Source organism: Vigna radiata, chromosome 11 (genome assembly GCF_000741045.1).
Source record: "Vigna radiata var. radiata cultivar VC1973A chromosome 11, Vradiata_ver6, whole genome shotgun sequence".
Lineage (NCBI taxonomy): Eukaryota > Viridiplantae > Streptophyta > Magnoliopsida > Fabales > Fabaceae > Vigna > Vigna radiata.
The window spans coordinates 7,620,062-7,632,208 of record NC_028361.1 but is presented as its reverse complement, the minus strand read 5'-3'; the positions used below and the strand labels follow the sequence as shown (position 1 = coordinate 7,632,208).

The following is a 12,147-nucleotide window of genomic DNA, read 5'->3' as shown; positions in this document are numbered from 1 at the left end:
TTTATAAACTCTTTAAATTGAGGTTAAATTTATTATTTTATTGAATTGTTTGAATTAAATAATGAATTTGTCTATGGGACAAATTAAGATTTCTTTTTCTTTGTGAATTAAATTGGTGACGACTCTCTTGGATTGATATTAAACTTCAAATTTGATCTATTAATTTTTTATGAAAGTTAAAATTAATGTTTTTAAAATTTTAATATAGCATACCAACTTTATAAATATGTACATTTAATAAAAAGATTAGAAAAACACATTTCATTTACCTTTTCATCCATCAAAATCATCTCCATTTAAAATCATCTCATATGTGTATTAGAATCACGGTTCTAAACAAACCACAATTCTCTAATCCTAAGAGCTAGCTTGAGCATTATCACGATTAGTACAATGGAAACTTCAAAAGTATCTAATCTAGCTCATAACATAACATTTCTTAAAAGGGAAAATCATTTCATAACGGGTTAAATATATTTTTAATCCTTATATTTTGGAATGATTTTAGTTTTAGTCCCTCCTTCAAACTAAAGTACAATTTAGTCATTCAATTTTAGAAAACTCGGATTTTAGTCTTTTTTATCAAATTTTTTTTAACTTTATTTGCTGTTTCAAATGCGTTTTTCCAATTAACATTGAAACACATTTGAAACAGCAAATAAAATTAAAAAAAATTAAAAAAAAAGACTAAAACCAAGATTTTCTAAAGTTGAATGACTAAATTGTACTTTAATTTTTAAAAAAGAGACTAAAACCAAAATCGTCCCAAAATATAAGGATAAAAAACATATTTAACCATAGAATTTATTATATTGCACTTTTTATCATATCAGTTTAACCAGCCTTTAAAGAACAGTATTTTTGGAACCAGTTCAACCTTCAGTTATCATAAAGTTTGGCAACATTTTCACTTTTATGGGATTTATTCATGAGCAAAGCTTCCAAAAAAAGTTATCAAATTCTGTGAGATCATACCTATCAATTAGCTAGGACCAACAAGACTCAAACTCCTCAATGGATTCTGTCAGGTTAATGCATTTATGCAGGTCAGCTTCAAACGCATCAGGGTTAGAAATTCCCTAACTTCACTAAACAAGTACCCAACTAAAGGAAAATTTCTACACCCCAGTAATCAAAATAGCATTAACATCTCATCGAGACTCTTCTTTGTCCAAATATTAGAGAGTATAGGTGCATAATAGAAGCAAGCACGGCAAATGTATGGAAATGGCAAGTTTTCAGATGGTGCATATTGATCATCAGGACCCACCAACTTTTTAACATTTCTTAACAAATCAGCCAATGCATCTAACTGAACAAAATCTTAATTATAAACAAAATCGCAAACATGTCACAGAAGATAGGAATAGAAAATTGCACTACATCTGTTGTGTTTCCGATTTTTTTATATTATTTTAAAAGCATCAGATAAGAAATAAAAACTGAGTAATTCACTAATCCAGCACAACTAGTTTCTGATATTCTGACCCAGAAATCGCTAGTTCCATGCCATCTAGAGGGCTTACCTCCCCCTCCTTATCCAAGAACATTGTGAGTAAATTCTTAGAAAACCCACTAAGCAGTGCCACTCCTTTCTGAGTAGCTGGCACTGGGGTGGCCTTCGAGTTTCTCAGATTCCAAAAAATTATCTGAGGCACCACATCACCAAACCCTTTCTCTCCAAACTTCCTAGTGATTGCTTGGTAATCAGTCTCCCAAGGGTTTGTTGAGGCTTGATCAAACTCCATGTCACTGAACACAAACAACCTCTTTATCATCTGATCCGGCCTCAGATTCCCACTCACAGCCACCTCCAAGATCTGATCAAACACCTTCTGAAAATCAGTGTTGTGCCCCCAATCCATTTGCTTCACAAACTGAGTCTTGGACTTGAGATCATCCCCTTCAATCAAATGAAGTTGAGGTTTATTAGAAAAAGTCACAACCTTCCCCTTCCAAGGCTCTTCACACAACTCAGACACCAACAACCCCAATGCCACACACACCTCCATGGGCAACCCCTCCATACTCCCAGACACATCACAAACAGCCAAACAACTCTTCATCGTCCCTTTCTTCTTCAAATCATCAACCACTCTCTTCCATTGCAACTCAGCAACATCACCACCATCCTCAGCATCCAATGAACTTATGATCTCATGAGGAAGCAAAGCACCAGCAGCAATAGTACTCTTCCCTGACTTCACATCTTCCAAGTAAGCCTTAAACCTCTCATTATCATGCTTCAAAAACTTCCCTTTATAAAATTTCATAGCCACAGAAGCAACCCTATTGTAAGGAATCAAATCCCAACGATTGGCCCCTATAAACACCTCAGGCAACTCCAACACCTTCCTCAAAGGCACCAACACCTCCTTCCTCAACCGATCGCGAACTCTATACGCATAATGCGCCTCCTCAACCCCCTCGTACTCATTATATTCTTCACGGGGAAAAACCCTCTTCGCAATAGTTTCACATAACAAAGTGTGTCGATCGAAAGATGAGTCCACAGAGGGACACCATTTCGCGGCAAGACTGACTTTCGTCACCGACCCAGATTTCAAAAACTCAAGATCCTTCCTCAAACACTCGGCAAAATAATCAGAGACACGATCATGAAGGAATCGGAAATCTGGGTCGTTCGTATAACGATCAACGAGTTTCTTCGCCAATGCCACCTTTTTCTCTTCTCTGGCAACATGCGCAATTTCTTTCTCCGAAGACTCGGTTTTGTCCTTCGCCGCGTCGACTGTTTTCTTCAAAGCCTTCGTTTTTCCCTTCTGCTTCTTCCCAGTCCCAGGTTTTTTCCTCTTGTTCAACCTACATTTTATCTCAATCAACTCACTTTTGGGGTGAATTTCACGGGCATCGGAACCTTCTAGAAGGAGGTAAAGGATTTTGGGGAGATCCTTGAAGTATCCGAAGTCAGCGAGGGAGGGGATGTTACCAAGAAGAGTCTTGGGGTGGTGGCGGTGGAGCCAGATCGCCGCGCCGTAGAAGTTCCGGCGGTCGGACTTGCCGGTACCGCGGATGCCACGGAGGTTAAAAATGAGTTTTAGGGTGGTGAGGGGGTTATGGGCCCACGAAAGTTGGAGTCTTTGGAGAAGGGTCTCTGGTGGTGTGTCCGGAACCACGTGGAAGAAGAAGTCCACACATGGGTTCCCCGTAGTGAGAAATGTTGGGGATAAATTTTCAGTTAGGATCATGTTTGGGGTTGATAAGGTGTTGAATGCGGACACCATTTGGTCCATGAAGGGGTCAGTTGGAGTGGTGCCTGTGACTGTTGGGATCGGGGATGGAGTCGGGTCTGGGGCTGGGGCTGGGGCTGGGGCTGTTTGGGTGAGGGTTGCGGTGGGTCCGGCGATGTAGAGTTCAGGTGGACCTATGAGGATCGGGTTGCCCATCGTGAATTTGGGATTCTTTGTGACTGAGTTGTTGCGAAGAAATCAGACTTGGATGAAAGATGGAATTTTGGATTTTGGAGATGATATGGAGGAAAGATGTTGCTAAACAAAAACAATGGACGTCTTTCTCGGATTTGACGAAGAAGATGATGCTAACATTAGTATATTTATAACTTACATTAAGGAGTCAGGCAAACAAAACTGAACCATATTCTACTATTAATTAATTAGTACTATTAATTAATTAATTAATACTATTAATTAATTAATTAATATGTATTAAATTAAAAACTAATTTATTTAAAGTGAAAGTAAAATAATTTAAACAAACTTAACTGAATTGTTCTGTTTTATTAAACTAAAGTAAAATATAAACTGAAGTTAACTACTAACAATATTAATTTTAAATTGAATTGTATTAATTTTAAACTGAATTGTACCAGTTTTTTAAACTGAATAATATCACAAGTTTTTTTTTTAATTAAAATTTATTTTATTTTATTCATAAATATCTTACAAATTAATTTTTAATTATTTGATATTATTATTTTTTATTTTAATTATATGTGTATAGAAATTATTTCTTTTTGTTTATTTTTTTATTTTTATTTTATTATTTATATTTATTTTCTCATTAATATTATTTTACTTTTACATTTGTTATAAGTTCAGTTTCATATAAATTAGTATATTGAACTTTTAATAAAAGTGAATCAGTTTTTTTTATAATATAGTATAATTAACTATAACACAGTACAAATTAGTTATTTTTTCCAACCCTATTTATTATGTGCTTAGAGATTACTTTTCCAAGCAAATTTTGTTCAATTTTATTGATGCTTAATTTGGATTTAGTCGAGTAGTTGGAAGTTTTAAAATTCTGGGATGTACTTCAAAATCAAATTATCATTTATTTAAAATTTGTGATGTATTAAAATGAAATGGATTTCAAGATGATGAAAGTATATATAAAATTTAACATGTGATGATATATTTAAATTTTGGTATATGACTTTTTCAAACGATATTAATGTTAATTTAAAAAAATAATTACATTAATTTTGCATTTGTTTTTATGGATATATGCTTACATTAGAAAAGCAAGTATTTTCTGCCATTACTTTCACTTATTTGTGTTGATGTGTGAAGATACATTTAAAAGAAAAAAAAATCTCATCCTTACATTGATGAAGGAACTAGAAAACAAAAATCTCATTCTATTTTTTGTGTAGTAGCTTCTATATTTATAATTTTCTCTTCCTTTTATAAAGGTGGATGGTGCTTTTTATTTCCACCAAATTTTATATTGAATTATATTTCTTTTGGAACATAATTACGCACCAAAACTGCCTTCAACAAATTTTTCTTAGATTCTTTTGTGTATTCATCAAAACTTTTCAAACTTCTTTTATTCACACCTATCCAATTATTAATACTATATACTAAAAAATATAATTGGTGAAAAATGTATTCAAAATAGTTAATAAAAGATTTTCATGACATCCTTACATACTAGTACAAAGAAAGAAAGATATGCACATGTAAGCGATAACAAATATAGAAGGACAAGAAATTAATATTTGCAGTTAATAAAGAAATGTAGTTTTCCTGATAAAAGTCAAAATTTTCAACCGACTTTAGTGTACTTATAGTGTACTTATAGCTTATTCTGTCCTTGGGATTACTTCCCCAAGCAAAATTTGCTAAATTTTATTAGAGATGAAGATATTTTGATAATTTTTTAATAATATTTTAAGATAATTGTTATTATTTTATTAGTATATTTGAATTTATATTTAAAAAAATATTTAAAATGGGTTAATTACATGTTATTAAAAAATTGTTAAAAAAAAGTTATTAAAACAGTTTTTTTTTCTTCTATTAATACTTAATTTGGATTTCGTCCATATTAGTCTCTTTTTTTTTATCGTTTTTTATGTTTTCTTTTTTTCTCAATTGCTTATATTTTATTTGTATTTAGTCGAGTAGTTGGAAGTTTTATAATTTCGAGATATACTTCAAAATCGAATTATCATTTATTTAAAATGTGTGATGTATTAAAATCACATGGATTTCAAGATGAAAGTATGTATAAAATTTAACGTGATATATTTAAATTTTGGTATATGACTTTTTCAAACGATATTAGTGTTAATTTAAAAATATAATTACGTTAATTTTGCATTTGTTTTTATGGATATATGCTTACATTGGAAAAGTAAGTATTTTCTGCTATTATTTTCACTTATTTGTTTTGATGTGTGAATATAGATTTAAAGAAAAAAAAAATCTCATATCTTTTATTTTTAAAGATATATGGTTTTACATAAATGTCTTTTATTTTTAATTAAATTATTTTACTTTTATCTATAAATATTTATTTTATAAATTATTTAAATTTAAATATTTACAGGCCTCGCAGTTTTTAAATATTTATAAATTATTTAAATTTTAAAACTAATCATTAAAAGAGTAAAATTAAAAAATTAAAATGTTTATATAATTATAAATATATTTATAAATAAAATAAATTTTATTTATTGAAATAAAAATATTATAAATAATATTTGTAATAAATATTGAGTAATTATTTTTAAAAAATAGTTATTACAATGATAAAAGAATAAATATTTATTTTGTAACGAGTAATTATTTGAATTAATAAAATAATTACTAAAATGATGAAACTGAAAAATATTCTTTTATTATAAATAGTTATTTAAATTTTAAAAATAGTAATTAACAGGATAAAATTGAATAGAGAAAATAATTTTTATTATAAATAATTATTTAAATTTTGAAAATAGTAATTAAGAAGATAAAATTGAAAAGCCAAAAAAGAAAACCATGAAAGTGTATATTTTCTTATATAAATTTATAAATTACTAATTAAATAATAAGAATAAACTTAATAGAAAGAATAATTTATCATAGACTTAATTAAGTTTTAGATTAACATAAATTTTGAAAAATTTAATTGAATCTTCATTAAACTTTAGTTTAATTAAATTTTAAGTTCATCGTGAATTTGAAATTTTAAACTAAATCTATGTTCGAACTTTATAATCTATTAAGTTTTTAAAAAAATAATATTTCTTAATTAAATTTCTACTATTTATATGTGACGAGCAAAATTAAAACTATAAAATGTAATTTTTCTAGGACTCAATATATCATAAAATTTAATAGAGACTTAATTAAAAGTTTTTAGATTTATTAATAACTTAAAATTTAATTAAATTTAATATTTCTCGTGTTTAATATTTAAAATTAAAATTTATTTGAATTAAATAATTAATTAACTGACTTTCTAATATTATAAAATCATTTTTAGTTATAATGTTATTTTTTATATAATTAAAGTAATATTAATATAACAAGTAAATATATTAATTAAATTAATTTAAAAATTACAATATAAATAAAAAGTTATTTAAATGTAAATGTGGTAATCTCCCATAAAGAAAAGGAAGGGACGTGTTAGGAATACTGTGACACGAGCAGGTCCACTAATTATTAAAATCAATAAATAAGAAAGCAGGTTGAATTTTATTTTTATTATTTATTTCCTTTAATAAATGAACAAATGGGGATTTTTAGTTATTTTTTACATACTTTATTTATAAAAATACGAAATTTAAATGTGACATTAAATAAATAAAACTATTAATTTTGTGTATTAAACATAATTAAAACATTTAATATACATTAAAACATGCATTGAATACTAATACTTATGTTTTTTTTTATAATATTATACAGGGAGACATATTTATTGATATGTATTTTAATATTGGTTTGTGTAAGATTTATAAAATAGTTTAAATCACAGCTATAGTTTTAAAAGATGATATTCATATGTTATTATTAAAAAGTTAAATTATAAATAAAAAATCATTAATNGATATTCATATGTTATTATTAAAAAGTTAAATTATAAATAAAAAATCATTAATTGAGTTTTATTTTATAAAAATGATTTTTTAAATCTTTTCTATAATTTTTATTTATACTTTTTTAATAATTTTGATTTATTTTCATGTTTAGAGTTTTATTCATTCATTATCCATATGATCAAATGTATATTTATTTTTTATTCTATATTAACTCAGTTTTGCATTTTGAGTTGTATATGACTCTATGATTTATGCATTATCTATGCATGTGACTTAAAATAGTTGAAAGTAAATCTATATTTGTATGTGATTATTAGAATATGTTTAGATCTTTTATCTAATTTTTCTGTGCAATTGAACATATATATGAGGTTTGAATCTCTTTGGAACACTTGTGGAATTTTATGATTTTTAATCCATGTAAGGAAAACTAGCATTATTTTTGTACATGTTCATGCTTTGATTGAACAAACTAATATGTTTGAATGTTGATGAATTAGTATGATTGGTTATTGGTCTTTAGGTGAAATAACTTGAACATGTGATATATATCTTATATGCATAAAATTCATATGATTTAAAGTAGTGTTATTATTGAATAGTTTAGGATGTATATTTTGGTCAATTTGATGTATTTTAAACTTGAGTGAATGTAATTATTGAACTAAGAAATGTTTAATAATGATTAGATGAACCAAATACATTATTTGATACATCTGTTAAGGATATGCAAACCCACTAGGCGAGCAAGTAGCTCACTAAACAGAAAAATAAATTTAGTCATTATAGTGAGTTCATGTGTCACTAACACAAAAAAGACTTTTTATGTCTAATATTTTAGGTCTTTTATGACTAACTTAGTGATAAAGACTCAATTTAGAATTAGATTTGGCAGACATAAATTTATGTCTATTTTGACATTTTTTTTTTAATATTTTGTGCTAAACTTTGCGTTTGTTCATGCCATAACAGACGTAAATTTACACTTATTAAGGTACTAAGATTATTACTCTTGTAAAAATGTCTTTATTTTAATGTTGGGTTTCTTATGAATGAAATATAACCATATAACTAGGGACTCTTAAGGAATGATGACTATTAATTGTCAATAAGACCTACAATTAAGGAGAAATTGTTAGTTAAGCAATTAACATAACTTTAGAAAGAAAAAAAACAACAACTCAATAAGTAAGTTCAAGTCAAGTTTTTTTACTCCATAAAATTCTATAAATGTTACATCAATCTTCTACTATTCATACTTTCTTTCATTTGCATTGTTAAATTTTATGTATCTTCTTTAACGAAAAACAATTATTTGAACCTAGGTATTATGGAAAGGTATCACATCACCTTAGTTAGGGGACCATTCGTTTCTTTATTAACATTATTTCCATCAACTTTTTTTTTAAAAAAATTGTGATTACTCACATGTTGGACACACTTTCATTACAACAAACTCATCTATGTATAACACACAATCATCAAGGCATACATGTATATTCTTGTACTCGAAACCTATTGGACATATAATTTCTTTCACCTCGTAGTTACGAGTAAGTAATAATGTCTTATTTTCTAAAAGCATATTTTTCAACAACTCCAAAATTTTTGGGTTTAAACTAAATACTTTCAAAGTTGTTGGCAATCATATAAATTTAACACATCCTGGTACAATTGTTCCTCTAGATCAAACTTTAAAGTATTATATAAATGATTTTTTTTAAAATTTTATTCATCGTCACATGTCCTTTAATTGATCATTCATCCATTCTTACATTTGGTTCTTGAGCATATTGCCATAACTTGGAAATTCCCTCTTCATACTCTTCACTAACGTGACGTATATTGGTCTAGCTCCAATCATACTACATTGGTAAACACCATCATTTTTTAAAAAATTTAATTCTCACAAGGTGGATCCTACCCATTAAAAAAAACATTTTTCATAGTTCTCAACACGTTTACGAAGAAGTCTATCATCATAAATTTGATAAAATTTGACAACACTTCACATTGATTTCCAAAGTAGTTTGAATCAAAATTTGATTTCCAAAGTACACAAATTAAAGTGTTACTCATGACCACATTCAAGTATGCATTTGGAGAATAATACAAAAATGGTTTGAACCAAAATTTTATTAAATTTATGCATAAACTTAACACATGTGATAAGAAATTAGTAAAAATAATTTTTCCAAACTTTCTTATAAAACAATTCAAGATTTAATACAAACACTTAAAGTTTAACCATTTGCACTAAATCTTAAATGAGAACTAAAACTTACTCAATGCCTACATCTAGAATTATAATAAGTCTTAATATAAATTGACAATGCACCTAATAATAATTTGTAAATTAATCAAACATCTAATAAATATAAAATTACATAAACATTCAAAACATAATAAAACTAAAATGAATTAAGTATGTTTTTAGTCTTTGAACTTTAACACAAAATTGAAGCTCATCCCTGTATAAAACTTTAATACGTTTTGATCCTCAAACTTTAAGAATAAATTAATATAGTCCTCTTAATTTAATTACGTTAAATTTTGTTGACATGTTAAATGTGTTTCATGCTAAAATTTGAGTTATTTATACCGTTTGACAAGTTTTCACTTCAATATTTGCTGAAAAAAGCGTTTGACACATAATATTTTTTAAAAATAATTTGGTTTAAAATACTATATTTAAGAATGACAACACGTCGGGTCAGACACAAATAATATGTACTCGCTACCTGGCTCGCAAGAAAGAAACTCATTCGCTTCTGCCCGCTATACCGTGCGAACGTCCATTTAAAAAAATTCGTTGGTATTTTAAAACTCAAGAATACCCGTGGAAATCCGCTAACATTTAAAAAAATATATTTTATAAATTTTTAAAATAAAATTACAAAACAAATATATCAATATAAATTAAATATAAATTAATTAAATTTAACCTGATAAAATATAAATTAATTTTAATTTTAATTTAATAAAGTATTAATTAAATTTTTTTATCTTATTTTTACTTTTTGTGAGTAACGAATACTCATGAATACGGATAATATAATATCCACGAATATTAAAATTCCTGCTATCCACGGATATTAATCATCCGTTGTGAATTTTATGTGTGAATACTTATGGACACAAGTATTTTTGTTATCCTAACTATATTTAATCTTTTTTAAAATTTAAGGACGTGTGTATTAAAGTTTCATACATGGACGAATATCAATTTCGTACCAGAAAGTAAAAACATAATCAATCCCATTAAAATGAATCATATATCTTAGAGCTGTTAATATGGATCACAACCCGTGGGTCAATCCGGCCCACCATGGGTTCAGGTTGGATTGGGTTTGAAAAAAATGAATTTTTTTTATGCGGGTCAGATTTCAACCTGGCTCATTTAAACTCGACTCATGCGGGCTGCACCCGTGGTAGGCCGGGTTGGCCCACCAACCCACCTACCTAATTTTATTTTATTAAAATTTAATTTTAATTTTATGAAAAAATATTTATTACTTTTTTTGCTTGAAAAAAATTATTTAAATTTTCTATTTCCAAAATTAATTAAACATCCATGTTGGGAGTGAAATTTGGTAGTGAAATTTGTTTAGATTTGAATTATAGAAAGTTTGTAATTTTTTTTTATTTAAAAAAATTGTAATTAACTGAGTTAGTCCGTTTATCCACCAACTCGTGGTGGGTCGGTCCGGGTTCGAATTTTTCTAACTCGCTAAGAAATGAGCCGGATTGAGTACCAACTAGTGGTGGACCGAGTTAGATCGGACCAAGTTACTCGTTTTAACAGCTGTAGTATATCTAATATAAAAATAAAAATATAATTTATTCAAACATCTAATAAATCTTAATATAAACTAAAATTATTTCTTATCTAAATATTCCCATATATTAAAATTAAGATAAAACTAATAAACTACTAATTTTAGCACTGCAATATTGTAAAAATTTAAATAAAGCACAAAATGTCAACATTTTAATTTTAACACTATAATATTAAGTTTTTATTACCTATATAGTTTATTTATATCTCTTTTCTCTGTTTTTTTTTTTAAGAAATAGAGTTTTATACTCTATATGGTTGAATTAAGGAATGAGATTTTAGGAATTTAGATGTAAGTTTGAGTTTTATAAAAATTTAAAATTAAAAAGTTTAGTAACATGTAAAGAAAAAAATTCATCAATTGATTTTATTAAAGTTTTAGATTAAAGATGTTCATGATCCTTTATATATATGTTTGACTTATATGACTCAGTGCTATTGAATTTCTCTAATGATTTTTTTCCTATAACTTAAAATTCGAGTAAGTGAGATAGAAGTCAAAATAATTTTCTTTCTTTTTAAATTCTTACCATTCAAGTCACAAGTGATTGCTCGAGTAATGGAAAATCAAACTTTGGAACAACATATGACAACTTGATGAGTTATACAATAAATATAATTGTTTAAATGATGATAGGACATTTGAGTGAAAAGAAATTGATATTATTATTTTTATAGTGTTTAGTTATTAAGACGGTGAAAGATGATAAAATAATGTTATATATTTAGATATAAAATATCATTAAAATCATAGATGTTTTATTTATTTATTTAGTGAAGAGATGGCAAACTTTAATTGTTAAGGTGAGTTGTATTTTACCTAAATTCAAAAAGAATTCTAAAATCACTAATTTAAATAAAATCACATAAAAATTGTATAATGTAAGTAAAATACCATTATATATCTATACAACTACTATAAATGTATGTTTTTGGTGGACTACAGTATATACTTATTTAAGTATTATAAAATTTATTTGATAAATATTATAGGTTAATTTTTTAA

At 26.9% G+C, this 12,147-nt stretch overlaps 1 protein-coding gene across 1 annotated transcript; it reads right to left on the bottom strand.

Annotated features, from left to right (window-relative positions):
* Positions 1 to 1,220: 1,220 nt before the first annotated feature.
* On the bottom strand, positions 1,221 to 3,558 carry LOC106776368. Its single transcript, XM_014663805.2, has one exon. The coding sequence runs from the start codon at positions 3,405 to 3,407 to the stop codon at positions 1,455 to 1,457; it is 1,953 nt and encodes a 650-aa protein (XP_014519291.1). The 5' UTR covers positions 3,408 to 3,558; the 3' UTR covers positions 1,221 to 1,454.
* Positions 3,559 to 12,147: the final 8,589 nt, after the last annotated feature.